This window comes from Mesoplodon densirostris, chromosome 15, assembly GCF_025265405.1.
Source record: "Mesoplodon densirostris isolate mMesDen1 chromosome 15, mMesDen1 primary haplotype, whole genome shotgun sequence".
Lineage (NCBI taxonomy): Eukaryota > Metazoa > Chordata > Mammalia > Artiodactyla > Ziphiidae > Mesoplodon > Mesoplodon densirostris.
This window is the reverse complement of record NC_082675.1, coordinates 75,116,731-75,141,972: the sequence shown is the minus strand read 5'-3', so window position 1 is coordinate 75,141,972 and position 25,242 is coordinate 75,116,731. Positions and strand designations below refer to the sequence as shown.

The 25,242-nt window shown below is 38.5% G+C and overlaps 1 protein-coding gene across 3 annotated transcripts in view; it reads left to right on the top strand.

Annotated features, from left to right (window-relative positions):
- LMAN1 (lectin, mannose binding 1) overlaps positions 1-23,103 on the top strand; it is a 36,055-nt gene extending 12,952 nt beyond the window's left edge. The window contains exons 7-14 of one of the 3 annotated variants that reach the window (XM_060118725.1): positions 364-422; positions 825-957; positions 2,376-2,569; positions 2,700-2,770; positions 17,737-17,890; positions 19,457-19,578; positions 19,884-19,946; positions 20,347-23,103. In XM_060118725.1, the coding sequence (XP_059974708.1) occupies positions 364-422; positions 825-957; positions 2,376-2,569; positions 2,700-2,770; positions 17,737-17,890; positions 19,457-19,578; positions 19,884-19,920 (770 nt within the window). In that variant the 3' untranslated portion in view covers positions 19,921-19,946; positions 20,347-23,103. Of the gene's footprint in view, positions 1-363; positions 423-824; positions 958-2,375; positions 2,570-2,699; positions 2,771-17,736; positions 17,891-19,456; positions 19,579-19,883 lie in introns of all 3 variants that reach the window. The other 2 variants (XM_060118726.1, XM_060118724.1) reach the window with 2 other exon arrangements.
- Positions 23,104-25,242: the final 2,139 nt, after the last annotated feature.

The window sequence follows — 25,242 nt, the reverse complement described above, 5'->3', positions numbered from 1 at the left end:
ATTTGTGGAAAAATAAAGGAGGATCTTGGTGCCAGAATTAGGAGTCTGGGCTTGTTTTGACCCTTATTTGTTTGTTCATTCCCTTATCAGACATTTATTAAACATCCATCATGTGTTCAACACAGCTAAATGTTCTGGTTTAGGATTTTAAAAAGTGAATTCCAACCTAGTTCTAATATAAGTCAGATGAATTTTTGTCTCTAAGCTCACAGAGCACCGTTGCCTTTACCAAATTAGAGCAAATTTTTGTTATTTCCCTTATTGATTATTATTTTAAAGCAACAGGTGTCTATAAAGTAAATTCACAACCATAAAAATAATCTATTACAGAACTTTTTCACATTTTTTTTTTTTACTTTGTAGATGACCATGATGTCCTTTCTTTTCTGACTTTCCAGTTGACTGAGCCTGGGAAAGAGCCAGTAAGTACTCATTTGTTTCCAAAAGTTTATTTGTGGTTTAGTGGTACTGCCTCGTAGCTGAAGACTTGAGAAGACTGACCTAGGTTTGGATCTTGTTTCTGCCAGATATTGCCATTATGACCTGGTACGAGTTACTTAACCTCTGTAACGCTCCATTTCTTCACTGGTAAAACAGATGTTTGTACTGGCCACCTTAACGTTGTAAACATTAAAGACAGTGCCCTCTGGCAAGCACTCAATAAATGGTAGTGGCTATTTTTAGTTTTTGTTGTAATATTAGTAGCAAGAGTAAATTAACCTTTCAGCTAGTGGTAGAGTAGTTAAAATGAGAAAAAGAACATATTGAGGTTTATTATTTTCTTTTTAATTTTTTTAATGATCTATTCTTAAACTCCAAAAAAGCCTTCACCAGATAAAGAAATTTCTGAAAAAGAAAAAGAAAAGTACCAGGAGGAATTTGAGCACTTTCAACAAGAACTGGATAAAAAAAAGGAGGAATTCCAGAAGGACCACCCTGACCTTCAAGGGCAGCCTGGTGAGTTGGAGCAGAACTGTCCTCCGCTGCAGCAATAGCTGTGGCGCTTAGGTGTCACCCGGCACTCCATTCAGTCTACCTTTGCTCTGTGGTCTGGCACGTTCCAAGTAAGTTCAGGAAATAACTTCTAAACAAGTCTTCAGTCTTTAAAGGGCTCGGAGATTGATGCTTTTACCAGGAAGAGTATCGCTTAGTGAAGTGTGCAGTCAGGAGTACCTGGGTGATGTGGACAGCGAACCGTTGGAGTGTAAGCTCTGTGAGCGCAGGGGTCTTTGTTTGCTGTGTCTACTTCTGTGTCCCCTAAGCCTAAAAAACCAACAGCGGTGCTGACGTAGTAGTTGAGACTTTGTTGAATGAAATCATCCAAGGTTTATTTCTTTCCTTTTGGTGACACACAATTACCTTAGTAATATAGAGCTAACACTTGAAAACTGTCAAGACTTGCGAGAGTAATGTGAAGTAATTATCTACTCCTCTTACTACTCGACAGAATTCTGGACATTAAAGGTTGAAAAATTTTAAATATTAGTCTAAGCTAATGTAATTAAGAACTTCCATGGGCTACATGTCAAAAAACAAAACAAGTTAAGGCCAAATAGAGGGTCTATATATAATCTGCTAACTTTTATGATCTCAGTTCCCTATGAGCACAGATGATCAAGGCTATATTTAATAAAGCCTGGGGCTAGCTTTTGAACTAAGTAGTGTGTTAATATAAATGAATAACAGCGTGATTCAGATTTAATGAAGATAAAAATGAAAGGTAAGTTTTATTTTTTCCTCGGATTTGTTTTAAACATCACATATGATTTGTGAACATATCCTGAAGCTTATTGTAGTAAGTGTTTGAATGAAACGATCTGATTTAAGCATGGTCAGGAATAAAAGGAAAATCAGCTGTTCTCAACTCCATTTCTTAATCTTTTATGTAAGTAAAATGCATAAATTTTAAGAGAATAGTTTGATGAATTTTGACAAATGTGTATACTCCTTTAACCATCACTCAGATCAGTATATAGAATATTTTTATCACCCCAGAAAGTTCCCTTACCTCTTTCAAGTCAACCCCCTTCCAGAGGCAACCACTATTCTGATTTCTATTAAGAAATTAGATTAGTTCTGCCTGCCCCTGTAAATAGAATCACACAGTCTATTTAAAAGACAAAATAATTTTTAGGTGAAAAAATTCAGACCTAATTTATAATAAGTATTCAACCACCAGAGATGGTGAAAACAATTAGTAATTTAATCACGATTGAATTAATTACATGCATGTTTAACACTGTGGGAAGATCATAACACTATGTTGATGATGTTCTTATTCTAGTATATGTTAGTGCTTTGGTCACTTACAGTAATTTGAAAACTACCTATATGTAGGTGATTCTAATAATTTTGATCTGTAATTTCCATTTCAGCAGATGAATTATTTGAGAGTGTAGGAGATCGTGAGCTGAGACAAATCTTTGAAGGACAGAATCGTATTCATCTTGAAATCAAGCAGCTGAACCGACAGTTAGATATGATTCTTGATGAACAGAGAAGGTATGTCTCTTCCTTGACGGAGGAGATCTCTAAAAGAGGAGCAGGAATCCCAGGGCAGCATGGACAGGTGAGCTTTGAAAATATGCAGATATGCCTTAGTTAGCCTTTGGTGGCGGAGAGGTAGAAAAGAAAAGCTGTATGTTCTGTAGAGAATGGGGATTATTGAGCTGGGTGGTCATCTTTTGTTTTTTCTCCAGACCACTCAACAAGAACTGGATACTGTTGTGAACACTCAGCATGAGATTCTGAGACAAGTAAATGAAATGAAGTAAGTATACGAAAGTAATGTCTGAGTATTGCGTGATACCTTTATCCTAAATTCATGACCTCTCTAGATATGCAAGCACATTATTGTTGTAAGACTGCAGCATGAGTAAGAATCATGTCCTACATTATTTTGTAAATAGGGGAATGTAAAGTATACGGGGACTTTTGATATTTAGGAAACCTGTCTAAATTTTTTTTATTTGTTCCAAGCTAGAAAAGAAAAAGATGCTTTAGCATCTTTAAAAAAAAAAAACAAAAACGTTTTGTCACAGTTGTTTGACAGCATTTGTGCATTTCTAAAGTATAAAAAGAATATGGGCAATACATAACAATCCTAGGAAAAATAACTGGAGGAATAAGCAGGCATAGTATTACCAGTCTGTAGAACAAACATACCTGATGCCGGAACTTCTTTTTGATGGAATGAAACCATTTTGAAGGAAATATGCTATGTGTGACTACCTCTTTTTCATCCTGTGTTGTACCCTAAGAGAGCCTGGGCAAAGGGTTGCTGCAGAGAGGAGACACTGTCCTTGGAACATTGAATGATAGGTTTTTAAAAAGGATTCACTTATCAGATAATTAGCATTCAATGCCTGAAGCAGAGAAACAGCCAACATGTCACATGTCATAAGCTAATACGTTAGGGCACTGCCCCAGCCAGTACAGTGCATGACAAACTAGAATGTTAAGGTGAGTTCTTTAGGACTGGAAAATTAAACCAAATGAGGTTAAACAGAAGGTGATAACATTTAACACCTAGAGATTAAGGCAGCCTAACTTGTAACTGCAAATTTGTATTTCTTTCAGTTGTACTGTTTGGCATTTTTTTTTTAAATCTTCAAGTTTTTTAAACTCATGATTAAAATATTTATGATGTTACATGAATAGTTAAACTGTTTTAGAAACAGACCAGATCAATATAACATTTTAAAAAATATTTTGATCTAATTTTAGACTTTAGACATTACAAGAAAAAATAAGGACATATCCCTCATATATCCCATGTTAACATCTTACATAACCACAGTACAATTGTCAGAATGAAGAAATTAACACTGGTACAGTACTATTAACTAAACTAATGATCTTACTCAAATTTCACCAGTTTTCTACCAGTGCCTTTTTCGTTCTAAGATCCTATCCAGTATTGCACATTGCATCTAGTTATTTCTCTTGACTTCTACAGTCTGAAATAGTTCATATTTCCTTTTCTTTCATGACCATGGCAATTTTCAAGAACATTGATTAATTCATTGGACCAATTTGGTTCCTCAGTTTGGGTTTGTCTGGTATTTACTGATGACTGGATGGAGGTTCTGCATTTTTGACAAGAATACAACAGTGCATCACGTTCATGATGTTGGTATGTCTTATTACTGGTGATGTTGGCTGTGATCACTTGGATATTGTTTCTTCCCGGTTTCTCTACTTTAAAGTTACTATCCTTCCCTTGGTGGTTAATAAAGATTTGGAGAAAGGTACTTTGAGTCTTTGTAAATATCCTGTTTCACTTTAACCTTTGGCTCACTAGCTTCAGCCTCCATTGATGTTTTATCTGAAACAAGAATGTGGTGTTTACCAAATGCTGGTTCTTCCGTTTCCATCATTCCCTCTATATCTATTTACTGGCATTCTATAAGGACCACTACTCCTTCTCCCCCATTTACTTATTTAATCTGTTTATATCAGTGTGGACTCATGGATTATTTATTCTGTGGGTTATCATCCTGTCCTATCATTATTTATTTTGTTGTTGAAATTGTTCCAGCTCTGGTCGTTAGGAACTCCTTCAGGTTGGCTTCTGTGTTCTTTCAACAAACCCCCATCTTTTTAAAGTATTTCTTTACTTTCTGGTACTGTAATATGTTTCAAGCTCATCTTGTGTTTTCTGTGCCCCAGCTCTAGAATCAACCACTTCTCAGTGAGCCCTGGTTCCTTTTATTGGAGAAAAGTATTTAGAAACCAAGATCTGGGCACTAGGTATACTCATTACTACTGGGGTGCCATTGCTTCTAGGCCCTCTCAGCGGGCAGGTCTAGGGAATATGTGACTGTATACTAATCCACACATATACACATATTTTTGTATCCCTTACTCTACATTTGTATTTTAAACCACGAGATTATACAGATACTTTGGATTTTGGTTGGACTAGACTGAACTGAAAACTGAAGGGCTGATTTTAGCCTTCCTCCTTCCCCTATTTGAAAATTGTTTCTCCAATAGGGAGAAACCTGGTTCTTATCTATAATGTATTCACTTATTGGTATAGTTTTAGTGTGTGCATAAAGTATACATAAAGTGGTTTCAAATTATTAAGCCATATCCCTATGAGAAACACATATAGTGATGGATTTATGTAAATCTCCTTTTGCCTCTAGCCTTACAGTATCTAGTCCAGACACTGTTTTCCAGGTACTTAGTTTAGTTCTCTTCTTCCCCACTGTCTTCAGTATGGTTATGATATTCTTTTATAATACAGTTAGGTTTTTTGTTAGTGTTTGCGTTTCTCCTACATCCTGGTTGATTTTTTTTTTTTATTATTTTACAAATTTAATCAGTTATACATATACATATGTTCCCATATCCCCTCCCTTTTGCGTCCCCCTCCCACCCTCCCTATCCCACCCCTCCAGGCGGTCACAAAGAACCGATCTGATCTCCCTGTGCTATACGGCTGCTTCCCACTAGCTATCTACCTTACGTTTGGTAGTGTATATATGTCCATGCCGCTCTTTCACCTTGTCACAGCTTACCCTTCCCCCTCCCCATATCCTCAAGTCCATGCTCTAGTAGGTCTGTGTCTTTATTCCTGTCTTACCCCTATGTTCTTCATGACATTTTTTTTTTCTTAAATTCCATATATATGTGTCAGCATACAGTATTTGTCTTTCTCTTTCTGACTTACTTCACTCTGTATGACAGACTCTAGGTCCATCCACCTCATTACAAATAGCTCAATTTCATTTCTTTTTATGGCTGAGTAATATTCCATTGTATATATGTGCCACATCTTCTTTACCCATTCATCCGATGATGGACACTTAGGTTGTTTCCATCTCCGGGCTATTGTAAATAGGGCTGCTATGAACATTTTGGTACATGTCTCTTTTTGAATTATGGTTTTCTCAGGGTATATGCCCAGTAGTGGGATTGCTGGGTCATATGGTAGTTCTATTTGTAGTTTTTTAAGGAACCTCCATACCGTTCTCCATAGTGGCTGTACCAATTCACATTCCCACCAGCAGTGCAAGAGTGTTCCCTTTTTTCCACACCCTCTCCAGCATTTATTGTTTCTAGATTTTTTGATGATGGCCATTCTGACTGGTGTGAGATGATATCTCATTGTAGTTTTGATTTGCATTTCTCTAATGAGTAAAGATGTTGAGCATCCTTTCATGTGCTTGTTGGCAGTCTGTATATCTTCTGTGGAGAAATGTCTATTTAGGTCTTCTGCCCATTTTTGGATTGGGTTGTTTGTTTTTTTGCTATTGAGCTGCATGAGCTGCTTATAAATTTTGGAGATTAATCCTTTGTCAGTTGCTTCATTTGCAAATATTTTCTCCCATTCTGAGGGTTGTCTTTTGGTCTTGTTTATGGTTTCCTTTGCTGTGCAAAAGCTTTGAAGTTTCATTAGGTCCCATGTGTTTATTTTTGTCTTTATTTCCATTTCTCTAGGAGGTGGGTCAAAAAAGATCTTGCTGTGATTTATGTCATAGAGTGTTCTGCCTATGTTTTCCTCTAAGAGTTTGATAGTGTCTGGCCTTACATTTAGGTCTTTAATCCATTTTGAGCTTATTTTTGTGTATGGTGTTAGGGAGTGATCTAATCTCATACTTTTACATGTCCCTGTCCAGTTTTCACAGCACCACTTATTGAAGAGACTGTCCTTTCTCCACTGTACATTCCTGCCTCCTTTATCAAAGATAAGGTGACCATATGTCCGTGGGTTTATCTCTGGGCTTTCTATCCTGTTCCATTGATCTATATTTCTGTTTTTGTGCCAGTACCATACTGTCTTGATTACTGTAGCTTTGTAGTATAGTCTGAAGTCAGGGAGCCTGATTCCTCCAGCTCCATTTTTCGTTCTCAAGATTGCTTTGGCTATTCGGGGTCTTTTGTGTTTCCATACAAATTGTGAAATTTTTTGTTCTAGTTCTGTGAAAAATGCCATTGGTAGTTTGATAGGGATTGCATTGAATCTGTAGATTGCTTTGGGTAGTAGAGTCATTTTCACAATGTTGATTCTTCCAATCCAAGAACATGGTACATCTCTCCATCTATTTGTATCATCTTTAATTTCTTTCATCAGTGGCTTATAATTTTCTGCATACAGGTCTTTTGTCTCCTTAGGTAGATTTATTCCTAGATATTTTATTCTTTTTGTTGCAGTGGTAAATGGGAGTGTTTCCTTGATTTCACTTTCAGATTTTTCATCATTAGTATATAGGAATGCCAGAGATTTCTGTGCATTAATTTTGTATCCTGCAACTTTACCAAATTCATTGATTAGCTCTAGTAGTTTTCTGGTAGCATCTTTAGGATTCTCTATGTATAGTATCATGTCATCTGCAAACAGTGACAGCTTTACTTCTTCTTTTCCCATTTGGATTCCTTTTATTTCCTTTTCTTCTCTGATTGCTGTGGCTAAAACTTCCAAAACTATGTTGAATAAGAGTGGTGAGAGTGGGCAACCTTGTCTTGTTCCTGATCTTAGTGGAAATGGTTTCAGTTTTTCACCATTGAGGACGATGCTGGCTGTGGGTTTGTCATATATGGCCTTTATTATGTTGAGGAAAGTTCCCTCTATGCCTATTTTCTGCAGGGTTTTTATCATAAATGGGTGTTGAATTTTGTCAAAAGCTTTCTCTGCATCTATTGAGATGATCATATGGTTTTTCTCCTTCAGTTTGTTAATATGGTGTATCACGTTGATTGATTTGCGTATATTGAAGAATCCTTGCATTCCTGGAATAAACCCCACTTGATCATGGTGTATGATCCTTTTAATGTGCTGTTGGATTCTGTTTGCTAGTATTTTGTTGAGGATTTTTGCATCTATGTTCATCAGTGATATTGGCCTGTAGTTTTCTTTCTTTGTGACATCCTTGTCTGGTTTTGGTATCAAGGTGATGGTGGCCTCATAGAATGAGTTTGGGAGTGTTCCTCCCTCTGCTATATTTTGGAAGAGTTTCAGAAGGATAGGTGTTAGCTCTTCTCTAAATGCTTGATAGAATTCGCCTGTGAAGCCATCTGGTCCTGGGCTTTTGTTTGATGGAAGATTTTTTATCACAGTTTCAATTTCAGTGCTTGTGATTGGTCTGTTCATATTTTCTATTTCTTCCTGATTCAGTCTTGGCAGGTTGTGCATTTCTAAGAATTTGTCCATTTCTTCCAGGTTGTCCATTTTATTGGCATAGAGTTGCTTATAGTAATCTCTCATGATCTTTTGTATTTCTGCAGTGTCAGTTGTTACTTCTCCTTTTTCATTTCTAATTCTATTGATTTGAGTCTTCTCCCTTTTTTTCTTGATGAGTCTGGCTAATGGTTTATCAATTTTGTTTATCTTCTCAAAGAACCAGCTTTTAGTTTTATTGATCTTTGCTATCGTTTCCTTCATTTCTTTTTCATTTATTTCTGATCTGATTTTTATGATTTCTTTCCTTCTGCTAACTTTGGGATGTTTTTGTTCTTCTTTCTCTAATTGCTTTAGGTGCAAGGTTAAGTTGTTTATTCGAGATGTTTCCTGTTTCTTAAGGTGGGATTGTATTGCCATAAACTTCCCTCTTAGAACTGCTTTTGCTGCATCCCATAGGTTTTGGGTCGTCGTGTCTCCATTGTCATTTGTTTCTAGGTATTTTTTAATTTCCTCTTTGATTTCTTCAGTGATCACTTCGTTATTAAGTAGTGTATTGTTTAGCCTCCATGTGTTTGTATGTTTTACAGCTCTTTTCCTGTAATTGATATCTAGTCTCATAGCATTGTGGTCGGAAAAGATACTTGATACAATTTCAATTTTCTTAAATTTACCAAGGCTTGATTTGTGACCCAAGATATGATCTATCCTGGAGAATGTTCCATGAGCACTTGAGAAAAATGTGTATTCTGTTGTTTTTGGATGGAATGTCCTATAAATATCAATTAAGTCCATCTTGTTTAATGTATCATTTAAAGCTTGTGTTTCCTTATTTATTTTCATTTTGGATGACCTGTCCATTGGTGAAAGTGGGGTGTTAAAGTCCCCTACTATGATTGTGTTACTGTCGATTTCTCCTTTTATGGCTGTTAATATTTCCCTTATGTATTGGGGTGCTCCTATGTTTGGTGCATAAATATTTACAATTGTTATATCTTCTTCTTGGATCGATCCCTTGATCATTATGTAGTGTCCTTCTTTGTCTCTTCTAGTAGTCTTTATTTTAAAGTCTATTTTGTCTGATATGAGAATTGCTACTCCAGCTTTCTTTTGGTTTCCATTTGCATGGAATATCTTTTTCCATCCCCTTACTTTCAGTCTGTATGTGTCTCTAGGTCTGAAGTGGGTCTCTTGTAGACAGCATATATATGGGTCTTGTTTTTGTATCCATTCAGCCAGTCTGTGTCTTTTGGTGGGAGCATTTAGTCCATTTACATTTAAGGTAATTATTGATATGTATGTTCCTATTCCCATTTTCTTAATTGTTTTGGGTTCGTTATTGTAGTTCTTTTCCTTCTGTTGTGTTTCTTGCCTAGAGAAGTTCCTTTAGCATTTGTTGTAAAGCTGTTTTGGTGGTGCTGAATTCTCTCAGCTTTTGCTTGTCTGTAAACGTTTTAATTTCTCCATCAAATCTGAATGAGATCCTTGCTGGGTAGAGTAATCTTGGTTGCAGGTTTTTCTCCTTCATCACTTTAATTATGTCCTGCCACTCCCTTCTGGCTTGTAGAGTTTCTGCTGAGAGATCAGCTGTTATCCTGATGGGGATTCCCTTGTGTGTTATTTGTTGTTTTTGCCTTGCTGCTTTTAATATGATTTCTTTGTGTTTAATTTTTGACAGTTTGATTAATATGTGTCTTGGTGTATTTCTCCTTGGATTTATTCTGTATGGGACTCTCTGTGCCTCCTGGACTTGATTAACTATTTCCTTTCCCATATTAGGGAAGTTTTCAACTATAATCTCTTCAAATATTTTCTCAGTTCCTTTCTTTTTCTCTTCTTCTTCTGGAACCCCTATAATTCGAATGTTGGTGCGTTTAATGTTGTCCCAGAGGTCTCTGAGACTGTCCTCTGTTCTTTTCATTCTTTTTTCTTTATTTTGCTCTGCAGCAGTTATTTCCACTATTTTATCTTCCACCTCACTTATCCGTTCTTCTGCCTCAGTTATTCTGCTATTGATCCCATCTAGAGTATTTTTTATTTCATTTATTGTGTTTTTAATCGATGCTTGATTCATCTTTAGTTCTTCTAGGTCCTTGTTAACTGTTTCTTGCATTTTGTCTATTCTGTTTCCAAGATTTTGGATCATCTTTACCATCATTATTCTGAATTCTTTTTCAGATAGACTGCCTATTACCTCTTCATTTGTTAGGTCTGGTGGGTTTTTATCTTGCTCCTTCTCCTGCTGTGTGTTTTTCTGTCTTCTCATTTTGCTTATGTTACTGTGTTTGGGGTCTCCTTTTTGCAGGCTGCAGGTTCGTAGTTCCCATTGTTTTTGGTGTCTGTCCCCAGTGGCTAAGGTTGGTTTAGTGGGTTGTGTAGGCTTCTTGGTGGAGGGGACTACTGCCTGTGTTCTGGTGGATGAGGCTGGATCTTGTCTTTCTGGTGGGCAGGTCCACGTCTGGTGGTGTGTTTTGGTGTGTCTGCGGACTTTTTATGGTTTTAGGCCACCTCTCTGCTAATGGGTGGCGTTGTGTTCCTGTCTTGCTAGTTGTTTGGCATAGGGTGTCCAGCACTGTAGCTTGCTGGTCGTTGAGTGAAGCTGGGTGCTGGTGTTGAGATGGAGATCTCTGGAAGATTTTCGCCGTTTGATATTATGTGGAGCTGGGAGGTCTCTTGTGGACCAGTGTCCTGAAGTTGGCTCTCCCACCTCAGAGGCACAGCACTGACTCCTGGCTCCTCAATTTGGGATAATTTGTTGTCTATTCATGTATTCCACAGATGCAGGGTACATCAAGTTGATTGTGGAGCTTTAATCCGCTGCTTCTGAGGCTGCTGGGAGAGGTTTCACTTTCTCTTCTTTGTTCTCACAACTCCTGGGTCTCAGCTTTGGATTTGGCCCCGCCTCTGCGTGTAGGTCGCCGGAGGGCGTCTGTTCTTCGCTCAGACAGGACAGGGTTAAAGGAGCAGCCTCTTCGGGGGCTCTGGCTCACTCAGGCCCGGCGGGAGGGAGGGGCACGGAGTGCGGGGCGAGCCTGCAGCGGCAGAGGTCGGCGTGACGTTGCTCCAGCCCGAGGCGCGCAGTGCGTTCTCTCAGGGAAGCCGCCCCTGGATCCCGGGACCCCGGCAGTGGCAGGCTGCACAGGCTCCCGGAAGGGCGGTGTGGACAGTGACCTGCGCTCGCACACAGGCTTCTTGGCGGCGGCAGCAGCAGCCCCAGCGTCCCACGCCCGTCACTGGGCTCCGCGCTTTCAGTCGTGACTCGCGCCCGTCTGTGGAGCCCCTTTAAGCAGCGCTCTTAATCCCCTCTCCTCGCGCACCAGGAAACCAAGAGGGAAGAAAAAGTCTCTTGCCTCTTCGGCAGCTCCAGAGTTTTCCCGGACTCCCTGCCGGCTAGCTGTGGCACATTAGCCCCCTTCAGGCTGAGTTCTCGCCGCCAGCCCCAGTCCTCTCGCTGCGCTCTGACCGAAGCCCGAGCCTCAGCTCCAGCGCCGCCCGCCCCGGCGGGGGAGCAGACAAGCCTCTCGGGTTGGTGAGTGCCGCTCGGCACCGCTTCTCTGTGCGGGAATCTCTCCGCTTTGCCCTACCCAGGTATGTGGGGAGTTTCTTGCCTTTTGGGAGGTCTGGGGTCTTCTGCCAGCATTCAGTAGGTGTTCTGTAGGAGTTGTTCCACGTGTAGCTGTATTTCTGGTGTATCTGTGGGGAGGAAGGTGATCTCCGCGTCTTACTCTTCCGCCATCTTACCCGGAAGTCCCTCCTGGTTGATTTTAAGTGTTTATATTTTGGGTGTACGAAGGGTATGTGAATGCAATGGTTCTAGGAGCCAGAATATATTCATTGAGGCGTCACTTCCTCTTCATCACTGCTGCCCCACTTCCATTCTCTCCTTTCTAGCTCTTTCCCGTCCACCCCCTGTTGGTAACTCATCCCATTAATTTCTGGTTTGTTCTTCCTCTATTTCTTCTCCACATATGTATTTTCTTAGATCTCCTTCTTTCTGATGTAAATGGTAGCATGCTTTAGATATGTTTTGTGCTTGTTTTACTTAAGAGTAATACTAGAACATCTTAAGATTCAGTTAGTGGTTAGCAAAGCCTAGCCATCCAGTTGTATTATCCATGCAAACACTTACTTGGGGTAGTTAGCAATCCATGTAAATTCCCCCTTATTAATGAAGGACAGATGTCATGCATGCAATAAGTTAATGTAAAAACTGAACTCAAATTTCTGAATTTGTCCTCTAAAGCTTTTTCTTCTGAATAAGCTTCAGAAAAAAATGCAAAGAGATTGGAAATATTTGCCTTTTATAGAAAGGGTGGTTTGTGTCTTCATGGATTTTCAAGCTCTTAGGGGATCATAGAATTTTTTTTAGCAGAAGCATGTAGTTCAGTTGTCTCCAGTTTACAGAAAGAGGGGAAAAGGCTCTGAATGATAAAAGATCATGATATGAAAACAGTCAAAACTAGTTCTCATTATCTCTGTACTCCCAGGTGCTATTTTTAGCATACCATAAGTCCTTGCCAATTTTTATTTAATTATAGAAAATTTTAAACGTACAGAAAAGTTGAGGCTAATATAAGGGCCTTCTCTCAGATCCCCATCACCCAGTCCAGCAGTTACTAATAACCAGATTTTGTCAGCCTGAGCCATTCATTATAAAGTGCCTCCATCAGCCTAAGTTTTAGCTAGTGACGGCCGTAGCCTAAATCCATCATTTCATTAGAGGTTGAAGAAGGATGACACTCTTATTCTAAAATTGCCTCTCCATTTAAAAAGAGTTTCTCTGATTACTTACTTGTTATCCTGAAATAGTTCAGGAAAGGCAGGATAAATACTTGATTCTTTTTTATCATTTTTTAGAATAACGAGTTGGTCCCCTGGCAGTGACCAGGGTTAAATGATGAGATAGTGAGAGGTGATGTTTGTTTGGTTGTTTTTCAACTCGTGGAGTTTTAACATGTTTTGCTGTTTTACATTAGTCTTTATAATTGACGTTCAGATTGTTTGATCTTTGGGCGCTAGCTGTCCCTACAGGTTAGCTTCTGCATCCTTCTGATGCAACCGCAGTAGTCTTTGGTAGCTTCCTTCCTTTCAGGTGTAAGACTTTCCAGGTTTCTCTTGTATATTTCTGTCCCACACGTGTCAAAGGCATTTTTCTTTGGAGCCCTGGTCTTTTAGTGAGAAATGGTATTTAAAGACAGTGTCGTGCTTAATGCTACTGGATTGTCATTGCTTCTGGGCCTTTTCAGTGGACAGAGTTACTAATGTTCTTTGAACTTTGCTATTTGTATGTGTTGGCTGTGTTATTAATTGGTTGTAATTTTTTTAATAAGTTCTTTTTGGTGAGCAGGCAGCATTTAGCATTTCATATTTACCTTTACCAAATTTTGGGAGTCCCTATTGCATTCTGGGTACTGTGCTAGGCATTTTCACATGAATATTTTCACACATTCTTCTGGGATCTTGCTCTTAATTATCATCTTCTGTACCTTCAGCCTGTCCCTGTGATAGAATATTTAAGCTATTTAGTGATCTTTATTCATTCTGTATCGTCACTGATCTCATTCAAGATCTTCACCACTCTCTTCAAGCCCCATAACTCAGCCTGCCGTTGACATTCTTCCTGGGAGATGACACTGTCTCCTCCTTCACCTCCTCTTTTGTGCTGCACCCTCCCTCCCCACCCTTGTCTCCATCTGCACAGCTGTTGTCCAGGCCAGTCCTTAGCCCTGGATCCCATTCGTTCTACTTCTCTGACCCTTGCTCTGTCTTCTACCTTTAACTTACACCTCATACAAAAGGGCTTGCTCTTCCATTATTGAAAACTAATCAAAACAAAACAAACCTTTAATTGACACTTTCTGTTATTTTTACTATTGCTTCTCTTTGTCCTTCCTTTTCAGTGAGTTTCTAAAGAAGTAGACCACACTGCCTGTCTTCGCTTCCAAACCACTGTAATTTGTCCTGAAAGCACCAAACTGTTCTTTCTGCAGTCAGTGGTGCCCTGTAATGAGTACCTTTCAGTCCTCATCCTGCTGGACTTTCTGTAGAAATTGACACCTTTCCCCAAGGCTTCTAGCATACCACTTACTCTTGATGTTCTTGGCCTCTGCTGCTTCTTAGTTTTCTTCATTTGTTGGTCATCCTTCCATTATTCCTTAAAAGGTATTTTTTCTCCGGTGTTCTATCCAGCCCTCTTCACTTGACCTATTCCCTAAGCTCCATATGCCCTCCTTCCGTCCCAATCCCATCCTCACAGAGCCCTCCTTTATCCTTTAACACTCAGCTGTGGGGGCCCAACTAAGTTAAATGCATCTTTCTTCATAGAACTCTAGATGTGCCTCTATCATATTGCTCTCCTGCTAGTCTATGAGTCTCAGCAGGGCAGGAATTACATTTTTCTCGCACAGTTTATATCCCTAAAAATTGCCTGGCTCGTAACATGTAGCAAATAAACGTTAGCAGAATCAACAGGCAAATGAATGAATGATGACTCAGTCTTGGTGTATTAAAAAGACATTTATGTAGGGCCTCCCTGGTGGCGCAAGTGGTTGAGAGTCCGCCTGCCGATGCAGGGGATACGGGTTCGTGCCCCGGTCTGGGAGGATCCCATATGCCGCGGGGCGGCTGGGCCCGTGAGCCATGGCCGCTGAGCCTGCGCGTCCGGAGCCTGCGCGTCCGGAGCCTGTGCTCCGCAACGGGGGAGGCCACAACAGTGAGAGGCCCGCATACCGCAAAAAAAAAAAAAAAAAAGACATTTATGTATATGTAAGCAAGTTCATGCTCTGGGAAGCAATATTTTAAAATGCAGATATGTGAGAAGGTTGTATATTCTGGGATGCTTTATTCTTGGTAAGTATTTTAGAGATAGTAGAATATAATTCTTAATTTGGGTTTAAGTGGAAAAGCTTAGACTCACATGAATCTCCTTGAGTATGTATGCCATTCAAAGAAGTTTTAATCAACAGATGTCATTTATTCAGAAAGCACTTGAGATATTTTGTAGCAAGTTTTTAACTCTTCATTGCTCATATAACTCAAGTAGAATTTTTGAAGATTTTTTTATTATACTTAACATTCAGCCTGACCTACTCTGTTATTTCTAAGTAATTTTAATATTTGAGTTTCTTTTCTTTGCTGGTTTCTTCTAGCAAAGCTTTTATTGATAAATTTATTTATTTGTTTTTGACTGTGTTGAGTCTTCGTTGCTGCGCAACTTTTTGCTGGGCTTTCTCTAGCTGCAGCGAGCGGGGGCTGCTCTTTGTTGCGATGCGCAGGCTTCTCATTGCGGTGGCTTTTCTTGTTGCGGAGCACAGGCTGTAGGCGTGCAGGCTTCAGTAGTTGTGGCTCACAGGCTCTAGAGCACAGGCTCAGTAGTTGTGGCACATGGGCTTAGTTACTCCACGGCATGTGGGATCTTCCCAGACCAGGGCTTGAACCCATGTCCCCTGCATTGACAGGCAGATTTTTAACCACTGAGCCACCAGGGAAGTCCAACTTGTATTGATACTTTTTAAACTAAATTTTGCTTCAAGGAAATAAGGTAGATAACTTATTTATTCATTCATCCAAATTGCACTGTAACTGTTGAAGGCTGTCAGAAAATCAGAGACATTACTATTCTTGCGTAGCTTATGCTCTATGAGGGAGAAAACCCATATACAGTATTCCCTCCATATCTATGGGATTGGTTCCAGGGCCCTGCAGATACCAAAATCCAGGGGTACTCAATTCGCTTATCTAAAATGGTATAGTATTTGCTTATAACCTCCTGTATACTTTAAGCCATCTCTTGATTGCCTGTAATACCTCATACAACGTATTGCTATGTAAATAGCTGTAAGTACAATGTAAATAGTTGTCTGTGTGGCAAATTCAAGTTTTGCTTTTGAGAACTTTCTGGAATTTTTTTTTCCGAATATTTTTGATCTATCGTTGGTTGAATCCGTGGATGTGGAAACCACAGAAAAGGAGGGCTGACTGTATACAGATACAAAGGAGAAAAGTATGTGTGATGTTTAGGGAATGGTTGCATTTGACAAGGAAGCCTCACGGAGAGGAAAGTATAGAGGAAAGGCAGTCGTCTGAACGGGCCCTTCCAGCCCTTCCATGTTAGACCCTCCCTCTTGGAGGGAAGGGTTGGGACTAGAAGAAGCATCCCAGACACAGAGGCTTTATGTTAAGGATATTCTCAGGGAACATCAGGACCAAGACAGGTGAAAGGCAGTAGTAATACTTTCAGGTAAACTGAAATTCAGATATGTTCTTTTCTTTCTTAATAAATAGCCCTGTTACGTTTCTGCTGTTATTTAAAAAAATAAATTGTAGTCTCTTACACTGTCATGCTTACAGACTCATATCCAAATGGCATACTCAGTGATAGAGCTCTTTATCTTACATCTGAATAGTGGAATCACATCTTACATGGGAATTATATTCTGAAGTCAGAGTGTAAGGTAAAATGTATGAAGTCAGAACTACCCTTCAAAAAAGATACCGTGGTGGAGATTTCCACACCATTGCTCAGTGTGCCATACAACCAGTTTTTCCTTCATATCTGAAACAGATAGATGTTCTTTAGTTGGCTTCTGGTTGAAGCACTAGGTTTGTATATAGGGGACATCTGATAGAACTGTAAAGAGAAATTGAATTATTGATACATTTGTCTTAGGAGTCCCTGAGACCGCCTCTAGATTCTGTGGTCTTCTAGAAGTGCTTACCGAACTCAGAAAAGCTGCTGTACTCACAGTCATGGTTTATTGCAATGAAAGGATATATAATAAAATCAGCAAAGAAAGAAGGTGCATACAGTGGAGTTAAGGAGAAACCAGGCGCACAAACTTTCAGTTGTCCCCTCCCAGTGGAGTCACATGGGCAGTGTTTATTCCTCTCAGCAGTGATGCGTGACAACATGTGCAAAGTGTTGCCAACCAAGGAAGTTCACCCAAGCCTTGGTGTCAGGGTTTTTTTTTTTATTAGGGCTCAGTCATATAGGCATGGAGCACCCACATGACTGACCTTAACTACTCAATCTTCAGTCCCCCTGGAGGTCAGACTGGTACTGCAGCCTAAGGCCTCAGGCAAACAAACATAAATCATATTGTTGGCCTGGCCCAAGGCCCCAGGTAGACAAAGACACTCTTAACAGGCAGGATATTCCAGGGGCATAGAGATTATCTCCCAGGGGCTAGTCATGGGCCAGGTCTGAAAACCTTTGGAATGTGCGGAGTTTGGGCAGCCCAGGCCTGATGGGTTAATCCTTTACTGCACAACATTAAACACTTGGAAAGATTTAAGCTCATTAAGAGTATCATCCATTATGTTATTCAATAGCCATTTATAATATTGGTTTTAACACAGATTATTTAGTATTATTCTCTGTGGTTAGACAACCTTTAGTAAAAGATAAAGGCATAATCTAGTTTTTATAAATTATTTTCTAATCTTGAAGACAATTTTTTAAAATACTTATTTTGTTTCTGGGGTTTTTTTCTTTTCTTTTTTTAATGATCTGATGCATTGGGCTTAGAAATATATCTAACCATTTGAAATCTCTGACTGTAAAAATCATCTTTCTAGTGATTCCATTGTAAAAGGATTTTCTGTTTCAGGAATTCCGTGAGTGAAACTGTCAGACTGGTCAGTGGCATACAGCATCCTGGATCTGCAGGGGGTGTTTATGAGGCCACCCAGCACTTCAGTGACATCAAAGAGCACCTCCACATAGTGAAGCGGGACATAGATAACTTAGTGCAGCGAAATATGGTGAGCTCTTTTTTCTTCTAGTTTATGATTATCACAGCCTTCTTTTGGAAAGGAAAACCACATATTCTACTGAAAATATTTTAACTTTTAACTTAATGCCAGTGCTCCTTCTTAATATTCAAGGTAGGATTACTCCGTATGATTCAAATGTCTACATGTTCCACATCATGCTTCCATAGCCTGTTGAATAGAACTTTTTAAAAAATAAATTGCTATTCCAGTTAGTGGAATCATCACAATCTCAGACTTTTTTTGTTCTAGGTTCTTTTCTATAAGTTCTCTTTTAAAAACATGTCTCTTGTTATCAGTAATGATACCTTTAAACGGCTCTGAACAAGGTAAATGTATCTCGACACACCCATTTGTTAGACAGACGGGCACCAGGTAATTCATATTTCTCTGTCTAGGCTGTTCAGGAAGTGCAGATCTAAAACTGGCTGACTGATAGCAGCTTTCTTTAGGCAAGATTTTTGGTTTTTTTCCAGCTACTTTCCTGTCTTACTTGGTTCATTTTTTTAAGTTTTGTTTTATTTACTTTATTAGGTCTTTTTTGTAGTGTAAGTCCCATCTACATTTTTGGAGATAGGCAATAAATATTAAAAATAGGTAGCATATTTTTGAAGTTTAACATGCATAGGAGATATTATTTAGAAGACAGATCCCTGGAACTTATAAGTTTTTTCCTAACTTATTTACTGGCTTTGAAAACCCTTATAAAATTAACAAATGTTTGTAGCATTTGCGTCTTCCCTTCCAATTTTTCAAATATAGCTTAATAGTTTTCTTATTGACCATTTTACCTCCCATCCAAAGCATTGTCATCTATTCCCTTAGTTCTGTTTGAGTTTATTTCCCCCCAACTTTTGCCTTTGTTGCAACGGCCAAGTTGATGCTGTGGGCAGTATATATCAATACATAGTGAAGATCTTTGTCCCATAGGTTTGAGCATATTGAGAACAACTAACCTTAGAAGCCATTCTGTCTGGATACCTTGATGAAATCTTTGTCCCTGGTATTTAATTACTTGCTTATAATAGAATGAATAATCATGGAAATAGGAAAAGAAACATTTTCCAAAATACTAATTAGTGATGTTGAATGTTAGGAGATTGGGGTGGATGAGAGCTGAGAAAAGGCCATTATCTCTGTCAGGTAGTTCATTGGTAGGGCAACCGTGTAATTGTCTGAAATAGAACACTCTTGAGAGTGAGGATGCTGCTATTAATAATTACTCTAGTACAGCAAGTATAAACTGGGAGTGTCGAGGGAATTGGTGATCTGTGACCTTCAAGGACACTAAAATCATTGTCACTGTGATGAAGGTAGAAGCCAGACAGCAATGAGTTAGTGACGGGACAGTGAAAGAGTGGAGGCCTTCCCACATTGCCTGGTCTTTCAAAAAGTTTGGTGGTGAAAGTTAAGAGGGTGGAAGGCAATTATGAGATGAATTAATGAAAATACTTGAGTTTATACAGTAAACCATGAGTTTTATAAAGATTTCACATTTATTTCCTTTTCTAAAATACTGATTTGACTAATTGTAATAGAAAGTTCTTTGCCTTATAGCCATCAAATGAAAGACTGAAATGTCCAGAACTACCGCCATTTCCATCGTGTTTATCTACGGTGCACTTTGTTATATTTGTAGTGGTACAAACGGTGTTATTCATTGGTTATATCATGTATAGGTAAGTCTCTAAAATTTGACCCAACATTTTTCTGTATTTATTTAACTTGAGATATTCAGTAAAGTTATCAAGGTCCATAATAGAACTTTCAATACCTATAAAATTAGGTTCATACAAAGCAAATATTATGTCTAGTCTATTTCAGTTCACACGGGAGTACATGTATAGGACATATGTTTATCTTCATGTATTTCATACTTCAAAAGGCATTTTTAATTTTAAGCAATCCTGTTTCATTCCAATGTAAAGTATATAGAACTTCTTTCAGTTTGTTTTGTTTTTTTTTTTGTTCTCTTTTCCCGTAGGACTCAGCAAGAAGCAGCTGCCAAAAAATTCTTTTGACCACCATTTTCGTATGTGTACATCATGTATGTATGTACAAAATGTCTTTTTGAGGGAATTTAAGTATTTAAATTGCTTCGTAGTCTAAATTATTAAATTTTGTATAAAATAACTGTTTAAACATTGACTTGAATAAGAATAAACCTTAAAGACAACCATATGTAAATTTGTGCATAGTACATAAATCTATTTAAATTTCAGTGAATTTCTGGCCAGTAGAATACAGCCACTAAACAGAATATTGATAAATCAGAGGTTAAATAACAGAAAGGGGGCACCCCCATATATGAAAGTTACCCCTAAGTCTCTGATGTTGGAAGTTTCTATCTTTAGTGTAAACACCCTTGCCCTCTTGCCCCCCGCCAAAATATGAGGTCTGAGAGCTACCCATCATGTGTATTTTGTAACCAAAGCCTTTTTTTTTAGAGGCCAGAATTCCCTACTCGAAGACTCAGTCCTGCAGTCCTTGAGTCTAATACAGCTCCCTTTGAAATCAAAGAATATTTTGTCTGAGAGTGTTAGGATCTGGATAATAGGCTTCAGAATGTTTATTGAAGTGTTTTTTCCCTTCTGATTATCAATGATATATTTCACTTTTAAAGGAAATTGGAGGGGAGAATTAAGAGCTGCTTTTTGCCTGAAAAACCATTTAGGTGACAACATTCCTCTGATAATGGTTTTTATGTGTATTTTACCTAGTGATGTGTTCATTTCATGATTGCTCATATTCTTGAATGTCTATGTTCCAACAGTGTCAGTTCAATATTATGAAAATTACTCTGTGTTTACATCTCTAAATTCAACTCAGATTGCATGTCCTGAGTATATTTTAAGGTCATTAAAAACTACCACTGCATTCTGATTTACATCACTCCATGCAACCTGGCGTTTGTGATGCTGCATATTTGTAGAAATCAAGAAGGCAATAGTAGAAGCAGTGTTAAAGTTTTTGAAGGCAAAATTTGAAAAATAGTGTTAGTGCTTCTGATTTCTTTCTTTTAATGCCAGAACTAAGGATATTGTGAAGCACTTGTTAGTAAGTTAACTTTGAAATATCAGGCTGGAAGGGGTTGTTGTACATAGTTCAAGGTATAGTAGAAACAGTCTGTAAATGACATTTCATTTTGCTTTCACGACTGATGTAGACTTCAAAATACTCTTTTACTTTACCTCTTCTAGCTAGCTAAAACGATACCTTTCATTTGTCACAGAATCGAAAATAGTACCGTTTTGTAAACAGCACTGTTTAATTCTGCACAGCCTTCATAAATGTGCTCTTCGTTGTCATTTACAGACTGGACTAACTGCCAAAAATCCATACAAAGCCTCTAAAGAACTCTGCATTATAGCAATACCTAACTAGCACTACATATGCAAACGGTCCTAGCACGGCTTTTTTACAGTAGCGTTTATCCTGGGACGCTGAACAAGAACATTCTAACGATCACTCTCGTACCGACAGCCACTCCAACACAGAACTGCTTTGCTAGCACTTTTCCTTGTAGTGTTAGCATTTTGAAATTCATATTTCAGAGACATCATCATCACAGAATTTACTCTTATTCCATGAAAAAAAATTAATACCCTCAGAAGAATGTTTCAGTTGTAGACTATGAGACTTGGAAATCCTCTTGAGATAAAAGGTTGCAAAATATCCAGTATTATAAAATCCATGGTCACGTGTGCCTGAACTTAAAGAAATGTTAGACCTATGCAGTATACATTTTCCAGGCTAAAATTCAAGAGGAATCATTCTGATCATTCCTAACACAAGTGAAGACAGGACAAAAGAGTATGAGCATGAACCTTCTTTTCTTTCGTACTGATTTAATTTGCTGAAAATCACTCAGTAAATCGGTTCATACAAGTTACCATATTATTGGAAATTTGGTTTATTTTCCTCAAAATGGTCAACTTTAAGTAGCTCATTTCCATAGAAAAATGTTTGCTCTACGGAAAAATCAGTCACTGCCAGGATTCTTTCATTTCTGTACTATTTTATATAATTGAATTTAACTTCTCTCACACCAGCAAGTATTTTACAGGTGCCTTGGATTAATACAAAATTGATTTTACAATTTTAGTGTAAGTCTTTGTGCTTATGCCACTTTAAAAAAGAAATGCAATTATATTCAACATAATGGTTAGTACTCTTATTTAATGTACCTCTTTGTGTTCTAATTGTTTGAATGTTTTATTCAGCTTGAAACTCTATGAGGCCACAATATTTTGTTATGTATTAAAGGGATAATAGTGTTTCTCAGAGTGTGGTCTGTGGTCCATCTGGATCCTGGAGTGCTTGTTAAGAATACCGATTCCAGGCTCAGCTCCAAACCACCTGAAGCAGAACTCAGGGGTGGGGGCTTCAGAATATCAGTCTTCAGCAGGCGCCTCAGGTGATTCTGAGCACATTGCCGTTGAGGAGCGCTAAGATGGGGGGTGAACAGAAGTCTCTTGTTAACTTCAAAGCTGAGCTGAGAGCTGATGTAACGTTTTCATTGTCAGTGACATTAGCGAATGTGCACTGATTCTCTTATACTTACAATTTTTTACTTAGTGTTCTTTTTACTAAAACTCTTGGTTTATTAGCAATTACAAACTAAACCCAGATTGCTGCTTGTAGCTCTTGGTACTTGGGTTGACAGCTCTTAAACGTACAAAAGCATCTTCAGATCATGGTCAAGCCATGAAAACCCCCATCTTCAAGATGGCCTGCTAAAACTTTTTGCTTTGCTGATTGTGATTTTTGTGACATTTTATCTCAGACAGTTGTACCTTTTGATAACTTGGGGAAAACAAAAATTACTTGAATAAGAGATTGCCTGACCCGCTGCATTGCAGAGATACAATCCTTGTAAAGAGCATAAGTGACAGTTGTGAATATTAAGATGTGATTATCTTTTCCTGTCCATGTGCTTATCGCAGGGAGATAGTGAACAAATGGTTATATTGGGGATTTTTTAATTTATAAGATCCAATGTAAAATCACCACTTGCAACTTTTTAGATCTGTATGTTGCCTGTTTAATATATTTCTTTCAAAGTTTAAAAGGGTTTTCTATCCACTGTTAATTTCAATTGGATAACATTTTGTCAAGTGTTTTTTTCTGATTGTTAATTTGATGCTAGCTGGAATTTAAGAAATGACATTGACCTTATTCAAATAAAGAAATATTTTAGTAAATTTACTTTTTTCCTTCATTCGTCTCGGGTAATAAGTACTTATTTATTTCCCAAGTAGGCCCCGACTTGTGATAGTATTTCATGTGTCACGTGCTTTGCGTTCTGCCCGAGGTGGCCTACCACCTGCAGAGTCTACATGGAAGCATAAGAAGAGAATAAGAAATGATAATGGATCAATGCTTACCCTTGCTGGTAATGAAAAACACAAAATAATTAAAACAACGTATTTGATGTTTTCATCTTTAATAACCAAATACTGGTAATAGTGTGGCTAAGCTGGGACTTTTAGTCATTACTAATGGCAGTTTTATAAAAATCTTTTCCTCTTTTTGTCAAGCACCATTCAACCAAGTAATTCCAATTCTGAGAGTCCATGTGGTCTAGAAAGGAAAGAGTAGAGCTTTAGCCTCAAACAAATCCGAGTTTAAATCTTGACTTTGCCACTTACTAAAGATGACCTTCCGTTTCCTCATAATACTTCTGTCTCAGGGTTGGTAGCTTTGTAAAAGATGGTCTTTATAAAGTGGTTTCAGAAAATGGACACTAACGTAATGGACCCTTGTGCTATAAGCCCACAGAAAATACTGAGTAATGCAAAATAAAAGAATTAAATTAGATAGGTTTGAAAGAGATCAGAGGAAACTTAAAGCCTGATCAGTGAGCCTTCTGGCGGGGGGTGGGGGGTGCTGGAAACTAGACACTGGTTGGGGCACTGGGGACATGGCCATAGTAAAAATTTGGAATTTTGTTCAAGTATGATGAGAAGCCTTTGGAGGGGTAACACCTAGTTGTCCTGTTTCACCTGGGGTATTTATTTTCCCTTTCTGGAGGATTCCACACACAGCAAGTAGTTGCTGAATGAATAAAAGTTTTTAAAGACGTGATCCCATTTCCAATGGAATTATCTTTTGGGAAGACAGTGGAAGATTTTATTTCATAAAGCACCACCAGGGAGTATTCATTTGTCACACTGATGTAGTTACCACGTAAGAGTTTCTGTGATACTTGACACCCACCCCTCCCCAGCCTCCCCCCGTCCCACACACACAGACAGACAGAAGAGGACTGGACAAGGAGAGGCTGCTTCACCAACTGGCTTTGGAGTTGAGAATTGAAACCCTCACCATTCATATTTCCTAATTCCTAATAAAATGGAATTTTAATAATTTTATAATCTAATAATTTAATAACTTAGAATAACTTATAAAATGGATTTTTATTTTAAATAATATTTAGAGATCATGGTTTGAATGTATTAAGTCCCAGGCAACACATCTTAAAGTGGAAGTGGAGCTAAGTATGAATGTACATTCTCAATCAGAGAACACCGAGAAAAGTTTCTATTTCACCCTAAATCTTTGTTAATCTTTCAAATTGAGACCATTTTAGCAACAATTTAAATTGGTTAGTAAGATGAAAAGCAGATCTTAAAATACATTTAAAAAAAAGCATTTTAGGCAAAAATCCAGTTTATATAGTTCTGTACAATCTGAGGGATAGTCATCTATTTCCTGAAAGGGCCCATGCCTACAGATAAAATAATAAGCATAGGTTACTAATAGGCTGCATCTTTCCCCTCTGCCCCACCTGCTCTTGGAGTGCTTTAATTAGAAAGATACTAACATAGATTAAAGTCTTAGCCATGCTCAAATTCCTCCCTTGACCTGCAGAAAACCACAGCCACTGAGAATCCGTGTTACAAAACATTGTCAAAAGTTTTCTCCAAGTAACACCAGTGAGCTTAAATAGAGCACCCAGGAAGTGACTGCGTGTAAGAGGAAAAGGTGACCTCGATACACACTGATGATTTGACTCATAATGTTCTTACCTTCTGGATCAGAGCAGTTAAAGTATCCAGCGCCTCATTTCCATGCAGAAGTGTAACGACGCAGGAGCTGGCTAGGGTAATCCAGATGTAAGCGGAGGACCCCTCTGGCTTGCCCTTTTACACTTGCCTCGGTTGGGTATTTATGTACAGGACACAGTAACCCCTGAAACAGTATAGAATTCAAGCAAATCCTTGCATAGTACTTAGAGTCCAATGAGATAAAATGATGGATCAAAGGATTATTTTTGCTTAATGAAGCATTTCGGGTTTTGAGTCTCATTGGACTCAGTTTTCAACAGGATGTTGTCCTCA